The sequence below is a fragment of the Pipistrellus hanaki genome, assembly GCF_964339955.1.
Source record: "Pipistrellus hanaki genome assembly, chromosome: 18".
Lineage (NCBI taxonomy): Eukaryota > Metazoa > Chordata > Mammalia > Chiroptera > Vespertilionidae > Pipistrellus > Pipistrellus hanaki.
In genome coordinates this window covers 29,883,481-29,908,272 of record NC_140520.1, presented here as the reverse complement: position 1 = coordinate 29,908,272, position 24,792 = coordinate 29,883,481, and the positions used below count along the sequence as shown (strand labels likewise).

Sequence of the window (24,792 nt, the reverse complement as noted above, 5' to 3'; positions counted from 1 at the left end):
TTTCCTTTTTTTTTCTTTCTAGGACATCCCACTCCCACTCCTGATGAAACACCATCTAAAACATTAGGTATTATTTTAGTTAATAATACTCTGCAGTATGAGATTTTTAAAGTCCTACATGGAAATATATTTCAGTTATGTATAGTTTGAGATAATCTATCACAAGTATGTGAAAATTAACATTTGGTAATCTTAATATTGTAGATACCATGACAAATATAAACTGTGGTATGTATAGACTCATAGATAATACAGTTTTTAAGAGGTGCCATAAATTAGGTTTCCTTGTAAGGTGAAGTAATTTCTCAACTGCTGTATTTAGTTGTAGATTAAAATATGTAGATTATAATTTGATTTTCATGTAGTAGTGTTCTTTGTGATGACAATTGGTAATTAAGTTTTCTTTCTATTCATACCTTATATAATCAAGACTTAATGTATTATAACTTGGGTTACTTATTTTTATTTTTTTTAAGAGGCTGGTGTATCACACTTTATGTATGCTCACGTAGTTCACAATATGTGTTCAAGAAAATTATAAGTATAGTTGTGTCATTTAAATGAAATACAAGTATTTTTGATGAATAAATGAAGAAAAATTTTAAGGTTGGTCTCTTTAAAAAATGCACCTTAAGCTCGTTAAGTGTTCCCTCTGAACATTGTAGTGAAACTGTCATTGTACCAGTAAGTTCAGAGTGATCTTCATTCATTAAACACTTGACAGTTTTTCTTATGAAGTAAAAGGAGCAGAGGTAAATAAGACATTGTATATTTCTATGCTTTGTTTCATAGAAATTTAATTAAGATGTAATTAAATTAACATTTTACTTTAATGGTTTTTGCATTTGTTTTGAGCAGTTGAGTGACGAGCATGGATATCAAGGGCAGCATAGAGGAAATGTTGAAACGTTTGCCAGCAGGTGGATGATGGAAATGAAATGTTGGACTGGGTATATATAGAGTTTTAGAATTTAGAATATGATAAGAAAGAAGAGTAAAATTTCACGTGTTTAGAGTTCTCTTTACGGATCTGTGAGTCTGAAATAAGACCAAGATTCAGGGAGTAAAGGAGGAAAGATTCCTTAGGGAGCAAAATAGATGTATTTTAGTCCCTTAACCTTTATAGGAGAGGCCTCTGCATTCTTTTACTTTTTGGGGATTTACTTGATGTGTCTCCATCACACTATTGTATGTAATTGTTCTAAGAAATTTGTTAGGTTTTCCAGCCCACAGATAATTTACAGGAAGGCCAATTGCTTAAGTAGAAATGACAAAGGAGTGAAAACTAACGCCCCTCCAAAAATATCAGAGGTAAAAAGTTGTAAAAGCATTAGGGATATAGCGGATACACAGCCCATATACAGCTACCTCAGGGAGCTATCAGCTTCTGGGGTCATGTATGAACCATTGGTCTGTGAAGGAAGGTTAAATTACTGTGACCCTTGAACAACATTGGTTTGCCCTGCCCGAATTCACTTAAGCCTGCATTTGTTCCTATAAATATATGGGAACTGCTGGTATCTAGGTTTCACGTCCCTGGAAACAACCAACAGTATTGTCCATCTGCAATTGGGAATCCGACAACGCAGAAGGCATGCTGTAGGCATTGTTCACCACTTTCTCTAGGCGACCAGCATGCAGGGGTTTTTGTATCCATGGGGTGTCCTGGCACCCATCCCGCACTGATACGGAGGAAACACTGTACTTACGTTTTGGGGAATTCACAAGTCACCTGCGGATTTTCATCTGTGTGGGAACCCCTGAACCGAACTGCCGCATTGTGCAAGAGTCCGTTGTGTAAAGTTATGTTAAGAAAGCAGAATTTTTTTCATGTGAGGCTGTTCGAAGTAATACAATTTTATTTTATTTTTATTATTTTTTAAATATATTTTATTGATTTTTTACAGAGAGGAGGGGAGAGGGATAGAGAGTTAGAAACATCGATGAGAAACATCCATCAGCTGCTTCCTGCACACCCCGTACTGGGGATGTTCCTGCAACCAGGGTACATGCCCTTGACCGGAATTGAACCTGGGACCCTTCAGTCTGCCGGCTGATACTCTATGCACTGAGCCAAACGGGTTCAGGCTACAATTTGATTTTAAATGGTGTTTACTCGTAAGAATGCTCATTTCACCTATATGAAATGAAGTCTTATATTTTGAAATAGTTTATTTCTATCTATGAAATCCACAATACTTAAATAATAATTACCTCACCCTGACTGGTTTGCCTCAGTGGATAGAGTGTCAACCTGCAGACTGAAAGGTCCCAGGTTCGATTCCGGTCAAGGGCATGTACCTGGGTTACGGGTACATCTCCAGTAGGAGGTTTGCAGTGGGCAGCTGATCATCCATGTTTCTCTCTCATCTATCCCCCTCCCGTCCTCTCTGTAAAAAATAAAAAAGATATTTAAAAATAATAATAATAATTACCTCTACCCATAGCATTTCTTGAGCACCCACTGGGCACAGTGTGTAGCAGGGAAAAGAAGGCATATGACCCTGACCTCTAGGAACCGGCCTCCTGAGAGGAGACCGAGCCTGAACTGACAAGTCACCATCAGTTTGCATTTCAAACTGCAAGAGGACTCTGATCTAGGGTTACAGAGTGTAGAAGTTGTCTTAGGGGAGAGGTGAGCGTGCAATGAACTGAGAAACACTGAGTGAGGAAGGAAGCACACCTATCGGTATATTTTAAAACCAAAACTATTGCTGCTGTCTCTAATGTACTGTTGAATGAGTATTCACCTTATTCCCTCAGGAACCATAAGCTCTCCAAGGACCTGCCAGAATCCGAGGCTGGTGAAAAAGAAAATACTTGACTTTCGTGTCTTATTCTCTCATGCCCAGATGCCTGTGATGAGATACCAAGATATGTCTCTATGAAACCCAAGGGTAATCCTGTGGCCCCTGTAAGTGCTGGGTTCACAGCACACTATGAGTGTCGCCCAGGATACAGGCTTGTTATTCCTCTTGTTCGTCCCACCGCTACCGTTTGTCAGGCTGACGGCACATGGGCACCTCCTCTCCGGGAGGCTTGTAAAAGTAAGTACACACAATTCCTTATTTTTACTGTTCTAAAGATTCTCATACCTTTTAGACGGCATATTCTGCTACTGCAGCGATGATTTTCTCATGTGGATGTAGGTTTTAAATAGTCGTGTATTATTTCAAGCTTTGAAAATTTTCCAGGGAATCTTTTTCTTGTTAGTTGTCTGGTAAATGTGAATCTTAAGTTTGGCCTTTTAATAGTTAAAGAAAAGTAGTATTCCCACAGTGGAGCAATGTAGAATTTTGGTTTTGCTTCAGATCTGCTTTGCAGTTTGTATAAAACAACGAATTTCAAAATTTTCTTTCAGGAAAATCATGTCCACATCCAAGAGAGCCCGTAAATGGCCGCGTAGAAGGAAGTTCTCAATTTGGTTCACGGATTAACTATTCTTGTAATGAGGGGTAAGTAGAGGAAATAGGTAAATGTTACTACTGCTTTTGTTTTGCTTCTCTTCTAAGTATTCCCATAATGTTAATTAAATTTTGCTTTGTGTGTGAGAAGTTGTACTTATAGGCAGTCCATTCTTGGGCTTCTTCTACTTCTTCTTCTTCTTTTTTTTTTTTTTTTAAATAAGTTTTTATTGTTCATATTATTACAAATGTTCCTTTTTTCCCCCCCACCATTGCTCTCCTCCACCAGGTTCCCACCCCACCTTCTGCCCTTTCTCCACTACCCATTGTCCTCATCCATAGGTGCACATTTTATGTTCAGTCTCTTCCCACGCCCCCCTCTCCCCTTTTCCCCAAGAATCGTCAGTTCACTCCCCTTCCATACCTCTGATTCTATTATATTCAACAGTTACTATTGTTCATCAGATTTTTTTTTTTTAATTTCCTTGGTTTTTAGATTCACATGTTGATAGTTACGTATTTGTTGTTCATAATTTTTATCTTTGTTTACTTTTTCTTCTGAAAGAACCCCCTTCAGCAATTCATATAATTCTGGTTTGGTGGTGATGAACTCCTTTAGCTTTTTTTTATTAGTGAAGCTCTTTATCTGACCTTCGATTCTGAGTGATAGCTTTGCTGGATAGATTATCTTTGGCTGTAGGTTCTTACTATTCATCACCTTGAATATTTCTTGCCATTCCCTTCTGGCCTGCATGGTTTCTGTTGAGAAGTCAGCTGACAATTGTATAGGTGCTCCTTTATAGGTAACTACCTTCTTTGCTTTTGCTTCTTTTAATATTCTCTCTTTGTCTTTTGCTCTTGGAATTTTAATTATGAGGTGTCTTGGTGTGGTCCTCTTTAGATTCCTTTTGTTTGGAGTTCTGTGCGCTTCCTGGACTTGTAAGTCTAATTCTTTCACCAGGTGGGGGAAGTTTTCTGTCACTATTTCTTTCAGTATGTTTTCTATATCTTGCTCTCTCTCATCTTCTGGGACCCCCATAATTCTGATGTTGGTTCGCTTAAAGTTGTCCCAGAGGTTTCTTACATTATTTTCAATTTTCTGGATTCTCTTGCCTTCTAGCTTCTGTGGAGGAGTGTCTTCTGGCTCTTTATGTTCCAAATCTTTGACTTGATTCTTGCGATCTTCCCTTCTGTTTTTAGGACTCTGTAAAATATGTTTTATTTCAGACAATGTATTCTTTATTTCTTGTTGATCCCTTATCATTTCTTGTTGATCCCATATCATTTCTTGTTGATTCCTTATTAATTCTAGTTGATCTCTTTTCATATCCTCATAGGTCTTATCCATCTTTTCTAGGAAATTCTTGAAAAACCTTATAAGCGTAGATTTGAACTCTATATCCAGACGCTTTTTGTCCTCCATTTCTTTCGTTTGTGATCTATTTTGTTGTCACATTTCGCAGTTACAGATGGGACGGGGTTTCAGGGTGGAACCTGCAGCTTTGGCTTCCGTCAGTCCCGCCCTATGCGGGTCCTTCAGTGCTCGCTGCCAGCGCCTCTGAGAGAAAGGTGCTCTCGATTTTCGCCTGCTGCCAAACAGTCTATGCTCTCCCACAATGAGCCCGGTATTGGGGTTCAGTTCAGTTGGAAGTGGAGTTGGAGGTGGCGTTCAGAGCAGTCTGGAGCCCCAGTCTCCTTCCCGTCAGGGCAATCCCGCGGCACAGCCAACTGTCCCTTCTCTACGCGCAGTGTGCGCGCCGCCGGGACCTCCTTTCACCGCTTCCCCGGGGTTCCGACTTACAGCCCAGCTCCCTATGGCTGAGCCTGGGTCCCCGGGATCTGGCCTAGAACTGGGGTTCAGAGCAGTCGGGGGCCTACCACAGTCGGAGTTTTATCTCCTTTCCGCTAGGGAACGCCAGCCAGGCACTCCGCCTCCCCCTCCTCTCTGGCTCCGTCCTCTTCGTGTGCCGCGTGTCTCCGTACCTTGGGCTTTTCCAGCTCCTCCGCGCCTCCTTCTGGTTTTCTCCTTGCTTCTCGCTGTAGAAAACCTCCTTCTGGTTTTCTCCTTGCTTCTTAATTACTGTAAAAATTTCCAGTAATTCTGGGCAATGTCCGTTTTATTGATATATTTTAGTTGTATTTTATTGAAATTGTTGTGTGCGGCTGCGGCTAGGTGTTCACCTGGGCGCAGCCATCTTGGATCCTCCTTCTTTTTTTAAAAAAAATATATTTTTATTGATTTTTTACAGAGAAGAAGAGAGAGGGACAGAGAGTTAGAAACATCGATGAGAGAGTATCATCGATCAGCTGCCTCTTGCACACCCCCTACTGAGGATGTGCCCACAACCAAGGTACATGCCCTTGACCAGAATTGAGCCTGGGACCTTTCAGTCTGCAGGCCGATGCTCTATTCTAGGGGTGTCGAACTCAATCAGAGAAGGGGCCAAAATCTAAAATCCAGCCTAAATCGCGGGCCGAATGGTTTACTGAACAGTCATAAACTGACAATGTCATAAACTGACAGCGGAGTGCAGTGATGACAGCGCGGTGCGGGCCACATTGCAAGGCCTGGCGGGCTGGATTTGGCCCGCGGGCCTTGTGTTTGACACATGTGCTCTATTCAGTGAGCCAAACCGGTTTCGGCTTGGGCTTCTTATAGAGCCTGAAAAGATTTGAAATAAATAGAAAGGAATTTCCATTGAAGTAAAGCAGAACTGTATAATGCTATCCTATGTAACAAATGCCTCATATGCTGTGTCTGACCCTTTGACAAGTTGCTATGATGCCCACTGAGCACTAGGGGGCAAACACTCTGACTGGTAGGTTAGTTTCCTGCTGGGGTCTGGCCAATTGGGACTGGCCTGGACATGCCCTGGAGCCCTCCCACATTCCCTCCATGGCCAGCTAGCCCTGATCGGCCCATTCAGGCCAGGCCGAGGGACCCCATCAGTGCACGAATCTGTGCACCAGGCCTCTAGTTGTATATAATAAAAGGGTAATATGCAAATTGACAGAATAGTGGAATGACTTGTTGCTATAATGTGCACTGACCATCAGAGAACAGATGCTCAATGCAGGAGCTGCCCCCTGGTGGTCAGTGAGCTCTCAGAGGGGGAGCTCCGCACAGCCAGAAGCCGGGCTGATGTCTGGTGAGCGCAGCAGCGGTAGCGGGAGTCTCTTCCACCTCCGCAGCAGCACTAAGGATGTCCGACTGCTGGCATAGGCCCACTCTGCAGGGGGAGGGGCTTAAGCCATCAGTGGGACATCCCTGAAGGGCTCCTGGACTGTGAAAGGGCTCAGTCCCGGCTTAGAGACCCACCCTCTAGTTACTAGAGGGTGGGTCGAACTCAATCAGAGAAGGGGCCAAAATCTAAAATCCAGCCTAAATCGCGGGCCGAATGGTTTACTGAACAGTCATAAACTGACAATGTTAACCAGAAATGTGAATTTAAAATGAGTAGAACAATCTTTTCCTTAACAGTGCTGTTAACCAACTCACATGCTATCAAGCAAAACAGTAATATTGGTATCAAGCAAAACAGTAATATTGGAATGTACCTAAATGCTCATTGTTTTGTTTTCTGGCTAGATGTCTGAGACCGTTTTCCCTGGATCAATGAGTCAATGTTCGGTTTTATTTCTTGGGCTGTAGCAACCCACAAAACAGCATGGAGGTTGTCATTGGTAATGCGTGATCTGTGCTTGTTTTTGTTCAGATTCATTATTGAAAACATCTGTTCACAAAGATAGGTGCTCCCGAACATGGATAGAATACGGGCAGCATGAAGTCGGAGCTCTGGCATTGAGTCAGGGGGCAGTAGAGGGTGGAAGTCCTCAATTTCAACATCCTGAAATCTTGATTTCAGGCCACTGTCAGACTGAAGCTCGATTATCTCCATCTGAAGGTGATGGGGCACATTGTTGACATCAACTGTAAAAGGATTGGCAAAGATGTCAAAGCCTGAGTGCTGTGTTCTAAAGTCAGAGAAGCGCCGCTCAAATTCACTTAGTAAACGGCTAACTTTGGTAGCCAGCCGACTGCAAGGAAAAGTACCAGAAATAGTGGTTGAGATACTCAAACAAACGGGAAAGTGGGCAAGATAGTCCTGTTCCAGTTGGGACTTCCATAGTTAAAGTTTACGCTGGAATGCTGTGATCATGTCAGACATCTTCGTGATGACTTGTTTGCGTTCCTGCAGCTTCAGATTCAGTTGGGCGAGATACTCACATATGTCACACATCATAGCAAAATCACATAGCCAGGCGGGATCCGACAGTTCAGGCAAGGGCTTTCCTTTACTTTCCATGAAAAGAGCAATTTGTTCTCTGAGCTCAAAAAATCTTTTGAGGACTGCGCTCTTGCTCAGCCATCTTACTTCTGTGTGGTATGGCACGTCTCCATGCTCTGCACCCACCTCCTGTAAAAACTGCTGGAACTGGCAATGATTCAGGCCACGTGCCCGTATAAAGTTAATAGTTTTAATGACTGTGGTCATTATGTCATTCATGTCCAGAACTTTTCCACACATAGCCTCTTGGTGGATAATGCAGTGATAAGTAATCAAGGGTGTGTGGCAGTGACTTTTTTGCATTCTTTCCTTCATTAGTCCAACCAAGCCTTTCTTTTCTCCGCACATTGAAGGTGCGCCATCGGTAGTTAGCCCCACCAACTTTTCCCAGGGTAATTTAAAATTATTTATAGATTTCTCCACAGCCTCAAATATATCTCTACCAGTCGTCGTCCCATGCATGGCAGCTACATCCAAAAGTTCCTCAGTGACAGAGAGGTCGGTCTTCGTAGCACGTACTATAAAGATGAACAGCTGCGCTGTATCAGTGTTGTCTGTGCTTTCATCGATAGCAAGTGAAAAAGCGAGATAACTGCATGCCTGTTTGGCCAGCTGTGATGATAGATTTCCTGAGAGTTCTTGAACTCTATCTGCAATGGTGTTTCTTAACAAACTGACATTTTGAAAACTCTGTATCTGGTCTGGGCATACTTGCTCACACACTTTTAGCATGCATTGCTTCAAAAAGGCACCCTCTGAAAAACACCTTGAAGTACGGGCAATTTCTTCAGCCACTATAAAGCTTGCTTTCACTGCAGCATCATTTTTCGCTGTAGCCTTTGTAAACATTTGCTGCTGTGATTGTAGTTTGCCTTTTAGTTCTTTAACAATTTTATGATTTTCTTCCAAAGTATATTTGCCATACTTAGCATTATGTTTGGTATCAAAATGACGACGTATATTGTGCTCTTTCATCACCGACACTGTCTCATAACACAATATACACACTGGTTTGCCCTCTCTAAGCAAAAACATGTATTCATTTTCCCATTTGTCATTAAATTGTCTGCCTTCACCATCAACTTTTCTTTTCCTGGATATTTTGGGATCAATATTGGTAGTAAAAGATGTAGTATATTAGAAATCTGCGTTAGAAGGAAAAAGTTGAAAACTGCACAGGGATAGCTTGATTTGGCAGATGGAGTGGAGAAAAAAAAAAGTCAGTCAATAAATGCCTGGCTGGGTACAGATAGCAGATTCTGTTGCGATTTTTATGCCTGCACTTTATGCCAGGAACTGGCAGCTTCTGCTGTGTATTTTTTATGCCCGCACACTCACTCTCTCCTCTGCTCTGTCACCCGCACAACCACATCGGATGCCGGACTATAGGTCACGCCTCCTGAATCTCGCATGACTTGTTATCTATGTGCATGCGTAATAGATAGCAAGTACTGCGGCCAGCGAGGCGGCCGGCGAGACCACAAGTCTCCTATGTCACCACGCGTCATTGTGATGGAACGCAGCAGAGTGCAGTGATAACAGCGCGGTGCGGGCCACATTGCAAGGCCTGGCGGGCCGGATTTGGCCAGCGGGCCGGATTTGGCCCGCGGGCCTTGTGTTTGACATGTGTGCTCTAGTATATAATAATAAGCCTACCATTAGCATTAAAAATGTACTAATCATGGTGACTTTATCCTTGACAACAAGGTGCACCCTACTTAAAATAGCCAACTTTCAGAGTTGATGGTGGGCTTATAGAAATGGGAGATAGAATTGCCAGCCAAAAATAATCTTATATTGAGACCAGAGGCCCAGTGCATGAGTTTGTGCACCAAGGGGGTCCCTAGGCCTGGCCTGCAAAAATGGGCCAAAACTGGCTCTCTGAAATCCCCTAAGGGGTCCCAGATTTCGAGAGGGTGCAAACCAACCTGAGGGACCCCACCAGCGTATGATTAGGGCTGGGGAGGGACGTAGGAGGTTGGCCAGCCATCACGGGAGGGCTCCAGGACATGTCTGGGCCATCTCGCTCAGGCCCTATCAGCCATACCCCACTAACAAGCTAACCTACTAGTTGGAGCATCTGCTCCTTGGTGGTCAGTGTACATTGTAGCAAATGGCTGAGTGACCTTAGCATGTCATTAGCATATTACGATTTGATCAAACAGCTGACAGGTTGACCGAACACTTAGCATATTAGGCTTTTATTATATAGGATAACTCTGTCAGATATTAATCAGACAAAAGACCTGGTTAGTCCGGAGCATAATGTTGCCCAAGATCTCTTAGCGAAAAGCCTTCTTTTTGAGACTGCTTCAAAGGAGTGAAGATCTCAAAAAGAGGTACTGAGCATTTAGTAGTAGCCTTTGTTCCATGGGGCTTTTATAATAGTACTAGTGGCCCAGTGCATGAAATTTGTGCATGGAGAGGGGGTTCCTCAGCCCAGCCTGCACCCTCTCCAACTGGGGAACCTTTGGGGGATGTCCAACTGACAGTTTAGGCCCAAACGGGGATCAGGCCTAAACTGGCAGTCACACATCTCTCTCATCTCTCTCGAAATCTGGGACTGCCAGGTCCTAACCATTCACCTGCCTGCCTGCCTGATCATCCCTAACTGCCTCTTCCTGCCTGCCTGATTGCCCCTACCCCTCTACCTACCTGCCTGATGACCCTACCTGCCTCTGCCTGCCCTCCCGATCGCCCCTAACTGCCCTCCCCTGCTGACCTGATCTCACCCCCAACTGCTCTCCCCTGCTGGCCTGATTTTGTCCCCAACTACCTCTGCCTGCCTTATCTTGTCCCCAACTGCCCTCCCCTGCCTGCTTGGTTAACCCCAACTGCCCTTCCCTACTGGCCTGATCTCACCCCCAACTGCCCTCCCCTGCAAGCCTAGTTATCCCCAAGTCCCCTCCCCTGCCGGCCTGATCTTGCCTTCAGCTGCTCTCCCCTGCCAACCTGATCTGTCCCTAACTGCCCTCCCGTTGCCAGCCTGGTTGCCTCCAACTGCCTTACCTGCCAGCCTGATTTCTTTTCCAATGGCCCTCCCCTGCAACTGCCCGCCTCTGCTGGCCCATTTGTCTCTGATTGGTTGGTTTCTATGCCAGTCAGCTTCAGAGGCTCTGCCTCCTAGGCAGCCATTGGCTACTCATAGTTGACCCAGATTTGGTTCAAATTGGTCAGTTTCTATGCCAGTCAGCTTTTCTGGGCCTATCAATGGGGCCTGATCAGAAAGGTGGCACTGATGGAGGCCTGGAGAGAAATGCAGGCGCAGTTGCTGGTCAAACTGGGAGTGAAAGAGAGAGGCAAGTGCTGATCAAAAGCTGCCAAAGAGGCAATGGATCAGTCCCTGCTTCTCTCTTCAGGCCTCTCTCTGGCCCTGATTCACAGCCCCTCAGCAGTCAGTGCTGGGGCACTTGTGCCTGCAACCCAGCACTGATTGCTGGTCTGACTTCCAGTTGGTTGTGCCTTGGTCATTACTGGTCTTTATGACCTAGGATTTGTATATATTATTATGTATTTGGGATATTGGTAATTTATGAAAAACATGCATTATGGAGTAAGTTTAATACACTATAAAATGCAACTGATTTTTTATATTAATTTAGGGACTGAGTTCATTTATTAGTTCTAACAGGAACTGTGTATGTGTTTGTAATCTTTAGATTTTATACATATAATATCATACTATCTGCAAACATTGGTAATTTTACCTCTTCCTAGCCTATTTTGATGCCTTTTGTTTATTTGTTTTTCTTGTCTAATTGCTCTGGAAAAGCTTCCAGTAGTGGTTTGAATAGAAGTAGTAAAAGCAGGTATGCTTGTATTGTTCCTTATCTTAGAGGGAAATCTTTCAGCTTTTTACCATTGAGAATGATGTTTGCTATGGATTTTTCATGTATGGTGTTTATCACCTTGAGGTAGTTTCATTCTTTTCCTGATTTATAGATTATGTTTAACATGAAAGAGTGTTACATTTTGTCAAGTATTTTTTTATTGCATCAACAGAGCTGACCATTAGTTTTTCCTTCTTTATTCTATTGATGTGCCATATTACATTAATTAATTTTTATATGTTGAGCCATCCTTGCATCCCAGGAATAAATTGGTCATAGTGAATAATACTTTTAATATGCTGTTCAATTCTGTTTGCTACTCTTTCATTGAGGAATTTTACATGTAGGTTCATAAGGGATATGTGCCTATCATTCTTTTATCGTGTCTGACTAGCTTTGTTATCACAACAATGTTGGTTTCATAGAATAAGTTCAGAGACTTCCATCCTCTTAAATTTTAAAAACATTTTAAAAAAACCTTTGAGAAGAATTTGAGTTAGTGTTGTTGTTTTTTTAAATATTGGTAGAATTCATCATGAAATCATCAGGTTTTTTATTAGGAGATGTTTGATTACTGATTCCTTACTAGTTCTAGATCGTCATAGATTTCTTTATCTGTATGATTTAGTCTTGGTAGGTCTTGTGTTTTCAGGAATTTTTCTTATTTTGCCTAAGTTACTTAATTTGTTGGCATAAATATTGTTCATAGTATTCTTAGATAACATTTTATATTTCTGTATAATTTATACTAATGTCCCCAGTTTTCATTTCTGATTTTAGTAATTTGGGTCTTTCCTTTTTTTTAATTAGTCTCTCTAGCTAAAGGTTTATCAGTTCAAAAACCCAACTTTGGGTTTCATTCATTTCCCCCAATGTTTTTCTCTTCTTTATTTCTGCTCTAATCTTTATTACTTTATTCCTTATGCTAGCTTTGGGTTTAGTTCTTTTTCTAGTTTCTTAAATTGTGAAGTTAGGTTGTTTATTTCAGATCTCACTTTTTAAAAAAACATGTTTTCTGCCCTAGCTGGTTTGGGTCAGCAGATAGAGGATCAGCCTGCGGACTCAAGGGTCCCAGGTTTGATTTCAGTCAAGGACATGTACCTTGGTTTCAGGCACATACCCAGTGGGCAGTGTGCAGGAGGCAGCTGATGTTTCTCTCTCATTGATGTTTCTAACTCTCCCTCCCTCTCCCTTCCTCTCTGTAAAAAATCAATAAAATATATATTTTTAATAAAACACATGTTTTCATTGATTTTTGAGAGACAGAAAGGGAGGAGAGAGAGAGAGAGAGAGAGAGAGAGAGAGAGAGATTACTGATTCCTCACCAGTTCTAGATCATTGATTTTTGAGAGAAAGGGAGGGGAGAGAGAGAGAGAGAGAGAGAGAGAGAGAGAGAGGTATTGATGTGTAAGAGAGAAACTTTGATCCATTGCCTCTGGGGATTGAACCCACAACCTGGGTTAGTATCCTGATCAGGAATCAAAGTGGCAACCTTGCAGTGGCCAGGGCAGCTCAACCAACCTGAACCACACCGGCAAGGGCTCAGAATTCATTTCTTATGAAAAGTTCTTAAACTTTTATAGCTCTGAATTCCCCCCTTGGCACTGTTTTTGCTGCCTCACAAGTTTGGGGATGTTTTCATTTCCATTCATCTGTAAGGAATTTATAATTTCTCTTATGATTTCTTAGTTGATCCAATGGTTTTTTAAAAGTGTTTTGCCTGCCAAAACCGGTTTTGCTCAGTGGATAGAGCATTCACCTGCAGACTGAAGGGTGCTGGGTTTGATTCTGGTCAAGGGCATGTACCTTGGTTGCGGGCACATCCCTGGTAGGAGGTGTGCAGGAAGCAGCTGGTCGATGATTCTCTCTCATCGATGTTTCTGACTCTCTATCTCTCTCTCTTCCTCTCTGTAAAAAAAATCAATAAAATATATATATTTTTTAAAAAGTGTTTTGCCCAGGTTTCACAGTTTTGTGAATTTTCTAATCTACCTTGTGATATTGATTTATAACTTCATCTCGTGTTGTCAGAAGATACAAATTGATATCTATTTTTAAAAAAACTATTGATTATTTAATGCTAATGTAATTATATTACTAATGATGTCTTTAGTTAACTTATTTAAAAGTTAATTTCTATTATTAACCTAAAGTATGGTCTGTCCTGGAAAATGTCTCATTTGAACCTGACCCTATGTGTTCTGTTGTTGGGTAGAGTGTCTGTGTCTGTGAAATCTATTGTTTATAATATTGTTGAAGTTTATTGTCTTGTTGTTGTTTAATATTTATTCTAGAGAGAGTGATAGAGACAGAGATATTGATGAGAGAGAGAACATCAATTGATTGTCTCCCATACACACCTGCAACCTAGGTATGTGCCCTAATCAGGAATCGAACCTGTTACCTTTTGGTGTGTGGGACAGCTTAACCAATTGAGCCACACCAGCCAGGACAAAATCCACTGTTTTTTTATTTACTTTCTGTCTGGTTGTTTCATTATTATAATTTGGGTATTGAAGTCTATTACCGAAAAATGCCTATTATGTAGAAATGTATATTTCATCCTTCGGTTCTGTTAGTTTTTGATTCATGTATTTTGAAGGCCTGTCATTATACACATAAATGTTTATAATCTTGTAACCTTTTTTGTCTTGATTTAAAGTCTATTTTGTATGAATTAGTGTAGCACCTCTGCTCTCTTTGGATCACTATGTGCATGGAATATATTTCTCCATTCTTTTACTAAATTTGTGTGTTTGCATTTTAAGTGAGTCTTGTAGTCAGCATATAGTTCTAGGATCCTTTGTGTTTACCTATTCTGCCAATGTCTGTCTTTAGATTGGAGAATATAATCATTTTAAATATAAAAGGATTATTGTCAGGAAGGATGGTTTTCTATGATTATACTACTGGTTTTCTTCGTGCCTCAGAGCTTTTTAATCCTCCTTTCCTGTTTAGTAGATTGTTATAGTGAAATGCCAAAATTTCTTTACTATTTATATATTGTCCATTTTATAGGGTTTGTGGTTATCATGCACATTTTGTATTGAAAATCCTACCATTAAAGTATTCTAATTTGAATTTATACCAACTTAATTTCAATAAATTGTAAAAACTGCACCTCTACAACTCTATCCCCACCAGCTTTGGTTGTTAATGTGATACTAACTCTACACTAATAATTGTAATACTAGCCTCCACAGTTATGTATTTATCTTCCTTAAAGGATTTTTCTCTTAAAACACACAGAAAACAAAAATTATAGGTATAAACTATTGTTACAATAATACTGGCTTAGATAAATGCCTGTGTATGTGCCTGCAGTGAAATGCTTATTTATTCATTTGCCTTTGGGTTACTTTCTTTAATTTCACCTTTCAGAACTCCCTTTAGTATTTTTTGCAGGCAAGGTCTAATGGTAACAACTCTCTCAGCTTTTATTTCTGAAGAAACCTTAATATCTCCCTCATGTTTCAGCACAGTTTTGCTATATTGAAGATTTGGGAGATGGCTTTTTTCTTTTTTTTAAAATCACTTTGAGTCTGTCAGTACACTGTCCTCTAGCCTCCAAGACTCTGATGAGAAATTTGCTGATATTCTTATTTAGAGTCCCTTGTACCTGATGATTCACTTCTCTCTCAACAGCGTTTCAAATTCTGTCACTGGCTTTTGAAAGTTCAATCATTACATTTCTTACTTTGGGTCTCTTTAGTTCATCTTAGAGTTTCTTGAGGTTTCTGAATATTTATATCTGTCTTCCATCAAATTTGGGAAACTTTCAGCTAGTGTTCTTCAAATATTTTCTTTGCCCCCTCCTGTCTGTCTTCTCTTTTTGAGAGGCCCACAGTGCATATGTGATCTGCTTATCGATTTCCCACCGGTCTCATAGGCTCTCTTCACTTGTCTTCATTCTTTCTTTTTTCTGTTCTTCAGACTCAATAATTTCCATTGGCCTTTCTTCAGGTTCCCTGAATCATTTTTCTGGCTGCTAAAAACTACCTTTAATTCCTGTTGTGATTTTTTTTATTTAAGTTAATGTACTTTTCAATTAAAAATTTGCCTTTTGATTTCCTTTTAGGTTTTCCATCTCTGAATTGATATTCACATTGTATTCATTTGGTTAGGATTTCGCCAGAAACCTGGACTATGAAAGAATTCACAACTGTGAAAGAATAGATGCAGAGAGAGGAGTTGATTTTGTTTTCCAAGGAAGGAAAGGGCCAGGCAGACAAAGTGGTTAGGGGAGATAAGGCTGGCAGAAAGAGCAATTAGGGGCGATCAGGCTGGCAGGGGAGAGCAATTAGGGGCAATCAAGCTGGCAGGGGAGATCACTTAGGGGCGATCAGGCCAGCAAGAAAGCAGTTAGGAGCTTCAGGTAGGCGGGCAGTGGTGGTTAGGAGTGATTGTGCAGGCAGGCAGAGGTAGTTAGGGGCAATAGGGCAGGTAGGGGAGCAGTTAGGGTTGATCAAGCAGGCAGGGGAGCAGTTTGGGGCATCAGGCAGACTAGCAGAGTGGTTAGGGGCAATCAGGCAGGCAGGAAGAGTTGTTAGGGGCAATCAGGCAGGCAGGCAGAATGGTTAAGGCCGATTGGGCAGGTAGGCACAGGTGAGCAGTTAGGAGCCAGTGGTCCTGGGTTGCAAGAGGGATGTCTGACTGCCAGTTTAGGGGATCAAGTCTAAATCAGCAGTCAACATCCCCCGAGGAGTCCCAGATTAGAGAGGGTGCAGGTCGGGCTGAGGGAACCCCCTCGCCATCACCGCCATCCCCATGCATGGATTTCATACACCGGGCCTCTAGTGGGTAGATAATTTGCTGTAGGTCAGTGTGTGCTCAAATGCAGCAACTCTCTCTTTCATTAAATTATAGATTTAGTTAGTACTTTCATTTTTGACTATTTAAGAAACTTTTCCCTCAAGCTACTATAGTGCAGAAAAACAACCATGTAAAATTTTTCTTCATTATTATATGCATTATGTCAACTGGTTAAACAAACAGCACAATAGTAATCTTTTTTTCTTCTTACTTAGTTATAGCTTAGTTGGAAATTCATTTCTATATTGTGAACTTTATGGAAATGATGTTGATTGGAGTGGTGACCCCCCACAGTGTAACAGTAAGTATAGTGTCTTTAGAATTTAGATCAGTACTTCTCAAACCTTTAGGCCTTGGTTTGACTTTATGCTTTAAATTAAAAAAAAAACCACACACATACTCACACACATATAGCTTTTCTTCAGGTGGGATATAGCTATTGCTATTCCATTATATTGGAATTATCCTTGAAAAGTTTTAAAAATAATTACTTATTAAGAACATTAATCGCAATACATATTAGTGTATGCAACATATTTTTTAAGGAAAACCAAGATTTTCAAAAAAGCGAGAATAAGCCCTAGCTGATTTGGCTCAGTGGATAAAACAGTGAGTATAGTGGTATTGTTTTACGTGTTTGCAAACTTAATATGTGACTTCAGTGTAGACCCCAGGATTTGGGCTGTTGCATTAACACACCATCTGTACCTTTGCCAAATTGCATTACATACTCTTATGGATGAAAAAGATCATAGTTTATTTTTTCAAAGAAACTGTGTTTCAAATGATATTGAATATTCAGCTAGATTGTAGAAATTATATGTTAATAGATTTATTGAAGGCAGTTGATAAGGCATTACAATGATGTCTTAATCTTTTTTATCTTTTATCTTTTTTTTTGCCTTTCCTGTACTCTTTTTTTTCTCTTTTTAAGAGATTTTGTGTAAACCACCTCCACAAATACAAAATGGAGAATTCACCAATAGCCACAAGGATACATTTGAATATAATGAAGTAGTCATTTACAGCTGTAAGCCTTCCGGTGGATCAGATCCATATTCCCTTGTTGGAAATAGGACACTGAGATGTTCTGGGCAAGACAAATGGAGTAGTGACCCTCCTGAGTGTAAAGGTAATAATATTTTTATTTATTTCTTCACTTGACTAATAAGTAAACAGAATAGCCACATATGTTCCCTCACCCTGTTAAATTGTTTTCCAGTTTAATTTTTAAAAGGTAAAATTGAATAGAAACTAATTTTACTTTTAGCATTCCCCACTCTTCACCGTACGTATTCTTGGCATTCTAACTTATACTGCATTGTGAATTACTATGTAGATGCATGAGTTGAGATTTTTCTTCTTCTTCCAAGGATCAAAAAACTCAACACACATTTGTTTAAATATAACAGATTTATTTGGTGTTGCAAGAAGTCTAAGAGTACAGAGTAGGAAAAAATGGTAAGTTATAAAAGACTTAAGTTTCTCACCAATACAATTGATGAACTCTGGACCAAACATCAAGCATACCTTGTGGGGTTTTTTTTGTTTTTATAAATATATTTTATTGATTTTCCACAGAGAGGAAGGAAGAGGGATACAGAGCTAGAAACGTCGATGAGAGAGAAACATCTACCAGCTGCCTCCTGCACACCCCCTACTGGGGATGTGCCCACAATCAATGTACATGCCCTTGACCGGAATCGAACCTGGGACCTTTCAGTCCGCAGACTGACGCTATATCTACTGAGCCAAACTGGTTTCGGCTAGCATACCTTGTTTAATAGCACTTTGATTTATTGCATTTCACAGATATTTTGTTTTTAGAAATTGAAGGCAAGACCCTCAACAGCAAATAGATTATGCCTTGCATTACGGTGATACTCATTTTATTGCTGTGGATTGATACCAAACTTGCTATATCTTTGACATATGCCTGTACTTTAAAAACAATGTTGATGGCCTTAGAGTAGTGGTTCTCAAACTACCTAATTCTGAGACCCTTTAATAAAGTTCCTCATGTTGTGGTGACCCCCAACCATAAAACTATTTCCGTTGCTACTTCATATCTGTAATTTTACTACAATTATGAATCGTAATGTGTTTTCCAATGGTCTTAAGCGACCCCTGTGAAAGGGGTCACAACCCTTTCACAGGTTAAGAACCGCTGTCTGGGGTCGCCTATTCAAACATTTTGTCCATTTTTTAAAAAATGGATCCTATTTGTTTTCAGAGATGTATACACATGTGCTTTGCAACTATCTCCTTCAAGTCTATGGCTCATATTTATCTTATAACTGTCTTATGAGAACAGAAATGTTGAGTTTTTAAGAATTTTTTTCTTTTAAAATATCATGCTTTTAGGGTTGTATTTAAGAAATCTTAGTCTAGGTCACAAATACTTTCTATATTTTCTAGTAAAAGTCTTATTTTTTACCTATTTTGTATTTAGATCTATGATGATTTAAGTAAACGTATATGATGTAAAGTAGGGCACTGTACTCTGTGTCAGCATGAAATTTTAACAAAGCCCTTGGGCTGAAGAGCATCAAAAGGCTCCGTTTGAACTTACTAGGAAATTGTATCTGGTAGGCAGACCTTTCTCAAAACCTGTCATTAATGGGGGGACAATGTAGGAAAGCTAGTACACCTAATGACAGTTTGTTCTAAGTGAGAAAAGATGATTGGACTGCGTGAAATCTATTTACCTGGAATTAAATTGCAAAAATAAAGTGTTTGTTTTTTTTTTAAAGAAGATTAATATCCTGCCTTCCATTCCTTGCCGGTTCACAGTGGAAATGACTACCTTGCACTAGGTTTTCTCTCCGAGGCTAAAACAGCTTTCCATTAATTCTGAAATTTCTTCACGTTTCAGTGGTCAGATGTGAATTTCCATCAGTCCCTAATGAAAAGCTTGTGACAGAATTTGGAACAAAATTTTACTACAAAGCAGAGATTGAATTTGAATGCAACGAGGGCTATTTCCTTGAAGGCAGCCCCAAAATTGTCTGTGAAGCTAATGCCGCCTGGGTACCCGAGAAGCCTCGCTGTGTTAAAGGTACAAAGGGTGTCTTCTACTTTCTTGTCCTGTTTGGGTTTTATTTCTTTGAAATATAAATGGCAGAGTAATTGAAGTGAAGCAGTTTTAGTATCTCTTATGTCTTAACATGACACAAAGTCACAAAGAATTCTGCTGTTGTTATTTGTGTATTTTCACAGTGTTGGCACGTTTTGTATATCACACAGGTTATAAATTTGTTTTCTTTGACTTTATGTGTAAAACTGTATAGCGGCCATCTTGTAAGAAAGTTGAAGCATGAGTATTTACATCTAAATAATTTTAGAATGAAAAGACCATAATTCCTAAGTGGTTAATCCAGTGGAAGTTATTTTCTTTTTCAGTGGTGACTTCTATCCTCCCAGTACCACAACTCCGATTTTGAGTCCTTCAGGTTTAGTAACATCCTGCTTCCACTTTCAAAACTTTTTAAATTCCTGGTGATTTTTCGAAATCATTTCAATTCCCAGATATTTTTTCATACACTCATTCACCCATTTTAGTAACGAAAGAACGAAGCACGTATTTACAGCCATTCTAGTTGTTCTACGTAATGATTCTAAACTTATTTGCCATGCTCCTCAGCTAGAAACAGCTGTTAACTTGGCACATTACAAAAACTTTAAATGTGTTTTTCTATAAGTAAGATTGTTCAATACCTTCCTCCCTGGATGGTAGGAACCGTTAAGTGGGATCCGTTCAAGCATTTAGCACAGTATGTGGCTTACAGGAAGTTCTTAAAGGCAGCTGTATGCCCTAACAGCATCACTGCAGTAAGTCAGTGAACAAGGAGACCCATGGCTTCTGTTCTTTAAAGTGTTTGTTTTCTTTCATCACCGTTGGTATTTCTTCCATTTTAAAAGCGATCTATCCAGTGACACCTTTATATGGTGTCTTCCTGATCCAGGACAAAGTTTAATTTCCTGGGCTGCAAACAGTTTCATTCCTTTTCTAGTGCAATTTCACACTGGTGCTTTCGGGCGGTGTCTCTAGAACAAGATCCGAATTGTTACTACCCTCCACTCTCATCTCATATAATTATTCTTTTTGCCTTTACTGGCCCCCCCCCTTTTTTTTTAATTCTCGCCTGAGGATATGTTTATTGATTTGAGAGAGAGAGAGAGAGAGAGAGAGAGAGAGAGGGAGAGAGAGATATGAATTGGTTGCCTCCCAAATGCAAGCCAGCCATGGGTCAAACCTACCTCCTAAGTATGTGCCCTGACTAGGAGGTGAACCTGCAACCTTTGGTATATGGGAAAATGTCTATGTCTATCCACCTGGCCAGGGCTTCACTAGCATTTTCACTTGGGAATAGAAACTAAATTTCATAGTAACTGAAATAGAGGGAAAAACTTAGGTACTGGAATGGAATGGAGGACTTGTTGCAGGGACTGTCATCAGCCACTTGGCCTAAGACCTGAGAGGTTATTTTCATGCGGTGGGAGGAGGTGTCTTTCTGATTTCAGTGCTGCTTTCTCTGGCTTCTCTTTGGTTTCATCTGAAACAAGAGGCCGGGGCAGTAGTGGGAAGAGCATTAGCCTGGGTCGGTGCTTTTACATTTTGAAAGACCCTCACATAGCTTTTCTTCAGGTGGGAATGGCTGTTGCTATTGCATTATATTGGAATTATCCTTGAAAAGTTTTAAAAATAATTACTTATTAAGAACATTAAGCACAATACATATTAGTGTATGTTGCATCGCTGATGCCTGCCGTGTTCTGTGCCACCCCCGGTGGGCAGCGCACATCATAGTAAGCAGTTGAGCTCCCAGTTGAACTCCCTGTCCAAAGATGAGTGACTGCCTATGGGACAATTTGCATATTAGACTTTTATTATATAGGATAGGATATGTCCACTTAAGTAACAAATCCTAAATAATACATGTTTTTCCAAGATGATTAGTCCCAAATATCCATCCCAAATATGCTTTCGGCATCTTTGTTAATTAGGAAAGGACTCTTCTCTGCTTGCTGTGGACTAAGTGATTCCAGAGATTTGCACTTAGTGAAGGAAGAATCCAGAAAGAATATAAATGTATAGCCAGGGCAATGTGCTTAAATAAAGTAGCATTTTCTGCCCTCTGAACATTAATTTCTCCTGCTAGGTTTTGAATCTTGGTGATTAGTTTCCAGTTACATTTCACTTGTTCTTGGTTTATTGTAGGCAATTCATGAGACTTGTTTGCTGAGTTCTGTATCGTCACAAGAAGAGGAAAGGGTAACTTAAAGCACGTTTCTTGAACATATTCGTGCCTGCACTCTTGACCTACTTTTGTGTAGCTTGTGATTACACTCTGTATTGCATGCATATTTTTTTCAGTGTGCCTACATGACTGTGCCATCAGAATTGCATTTCTTTACTAAAAATATTTACAGCGAATTATACTATCATTGTAACAAGAGAAATTTGTGTAGAGCTGCTTCAGCTATATACCTATAAGGAAAATTAAAAACAAAAGTTTAATTTTATTTTAATCTTTATTGTTGAAAGTATCACATATGTCTCACCTTTCCCCCCATTGCTACCCCCAACTGCCCGCCTTCACCACCCTATTGTCTGTGTCCATGGGTTACGCGTATACGCATGTGAGTTCACTGGTTGATTTCTTCCTTACCGCCTCCCCCCCTCCCCCCCGCAACCCCTGTTGCCTTCTCTCTGAAGTTTGACAGTCTGTTCGATGCTTCTGTGTCTCTGGGTCTATTTTTGTTTATCAGTTTGTGTTGTTCATTAGATTCCACATATGAGTGATATCATGTGATACTTATCTTCCTCTGACTGGCTTATTTCACTGGGCATAATGCTGTCCAGGTCCATCCATGATGTTGCAAATAGTAAAAGCTCTCCTTCGTATATCTGCATACTATTCCATTGAATAGACATACCACAGTTTTTTAATCCTCCCATCTGCTGATGGGCACTTAGACCGTTTTCAAATCTTAGCCATTATAAATTGCGCTGCTATGAACATAGCGGTGCATATATTATTTCTGATGAGTGTCTCTGATTTCTTAGGATATCTTCCTAGAAGTGGAATTACTGGGTCAAATTAGAGTTCCATTTTTAATTTTTTTGAGGAAATTCCATACTGTTTTCTACAGAGGCTGACCAGTCTGCATTCACACCAGCATTCTTCTAGGGTTTCCTTTTCTCCACAACCTCACCAAAAAATGCTCCAAATCACTAATCATTGGAGAGATGCAAATCAAAACGACAATGAGGTAATACCTCACGCCTGTCACAATGGCTATCATCAACATATCAACATATCATTGTCGTTTTGATTTGCATCTCTCCAATGATTAGGGACTTGGAGCATTTTTTCATATGCCTTTTCCCCTTCTGTATGTCTATTTTGTAGAAGTATCTGTTTAGATCCTTTTCCCACTTTTTAATTGGCTTGTTAATCTTCCTTTTGTTAAGTTGTATGAGTTCCCTATAAATTTTGCAGGTTAACCTCTTATTGGATGTACCATTGGCAAAAATGTTCACCCATGCAGTGGGCTCTTTTATTGTTTTGTTGATGGTTTCTTTTGCTGTGCAGAAGCTTTTTATTTTGATGTAGTCCCATTTATTTGTTTTCTCCTTAGTTTCCATTGTCCTTAGCTTCCATTGCGATATCTGTAAACATATTGATACAAGAGTTGTCTGAGATCCTCCTGCCGCATGGTTTCTTCTAGGATTTTTATGATTTCACTATTGAAATTTAAGTCTTTTATCCATTTTGAGTTTATTTTTGTATATGGTGTTAAGTTGGTGGTTTAGTTTCATCTTTTTGCATGTACCTGCCCAATTTTCCCAGCACCATTTATTAAAGAGACACTCTTGACTCCATTGTATGCTCTTGCCTCCTTTGTCAAATATTAATTGACTTGGGTTGATTTCTGGGTTCTCTGTTTTTTTCCATTGTTCTATATGTCTGTTCTTGTGCCAATACCAGGCTGTTTTGAATATAGTGTCTTTGTAGTATAACCTGACATTTGGTCTTATGATCGATCCCTTCAACTTTGTTGTTCTTTCTCAAGATTGCTATGGCTCTTTGGGGTCTTTTTTTTTTTTTTTTTTTTTTAAATGCCATATAAATATTTGGAATATTTGTTCTAGGTCTGTGAAATATGCCATTGATATTTTAATAGAAATTGCATTGAATCTATAAATTGTTTTGGGTTGTATGGCCATTTTTTTGTTGTTGTTGTTATTTTTTTTTTTTACATTTTTTAATTAAATTATTACTTGTGTACATATTTTAACATTGCCCCCCCCCCCCAATACATATCCTCCCTCCCCAGTGTTTTTATCCATTGGTTGTACTTATATGCATGTATACAAGTCCTTCGGTTGATCTGTTATCTCCCCCAGATCTCCCTACCCTCCCTGCTGTAATTTGAAAGTCTGCTTGTTGCTTTACTGTCTCTATATCTATCTTTAGGTTCATCAGTTCATCTTGGTGATAAGTTTCCAGTTACATTTCACTTGTTCTTGGTTTATTGTAGGTAATTCATGAGACTTGTTTGCTGAGTTCTGTATCGAGGGTGGGCATGGGGTGTGGGTCTTTCCGTGCCTCTGGCAGCACTGGATGTCTTGGGTTTTTTTGTTTTTGTTTTTGTTTTTACAGACAGGAAGAGAGAGAGATAGAGAGTTAGAAACACCGATGAGAGAGAAACATCGATCAGCTGCCTCCTGCACACCCCCCATCGGGGATTTGCCCACAACCACAGTACATGCCCTTGACCAGAATCGAACCCGGGACCCTTCAGTCCGCAGGCCAAAGCTCTATCCACTGTGACAAACCAGTTTTGGCAGTATGGCCATTTTAATGATGTTGATTCTACCAATCCATGAAGATATTCCTCCACTTGTATATATCTTACTCTATTCTTTATTCAGTGTCCTGTCATTCTTGGAGTATAGGTCTTTTACCTCCTTGGTTAAGTTTATTCCTAAGTATCTTAATTTTTTTTGTTGCAATGGTAAATGGGATTGTTTAGTTTCTATTTTTGAGAGTTCATTATTGGTGTATAAAAATGTCATGGATTTCTGGATTTTATATCATACTATATTCCAAATTCATTTAATTGAGTAGATTTTTGATGGAATCTTTTTAAAAATATATATATTTTATTGATTTTTTTCAGAGAGATAGGGAGAGGGAGAGGGAGTTAGAAAGATCAATGAGAAATACTGATCAGCTGCCTCCTGCATGCCCCCTAGTGGGGATGTGCGTAACCAAGGTATATGGCCTTTACTGGAATCGAACCTGGGACCCCTCAGTCCGCAGGCTGCTGACACTCTATCCACTGATCCAAACTGGTTAGGGCTTGATGGAATCTTTAGGGTTTTCTGTGTATAATGTCAGATCATCTGTGAATAATGAGTTTTACTTCCTTTTTTCTAATTTGGAT

General features: G+C 40.1%; 1 protein-coding gene across 1 annotated transcript in view; it reads left to right on the top strand.

Annotated features, from left to right (window-relative positions):
- The window catches only part of LOC311612392 (membrane cofactor protein-like), a 135,191-nt gene that overhangs the window by 17,601 nt on the left and 92,798 nt on the right, over positions 1-24,792 (top strand). The window contains exons 5-10 of the mRNA XM_084865296.1: positions 23-67; positions 2,853-3,047; positions 3,362-3,455; positions 16,551-16,636; positions 17,270-17,467; positions 19,211-19,393. Coding sequence (XP_084721422.1) covers positions 23-67; positions 2,853-3,047; positions 3,362-3,455; positions 16,551-16,636; positions 17,270-17,467; positions 19,211-19,393 — 801 coding nt within the window. The remainder of the gene's footprint in view (positions 1-22; positions 68-2,852; positions 3,048-3,361; positions 3,456-16,550; positions 16,637-17,269; positions 17,468-19,210; positions 19,394-24,792) is intronic.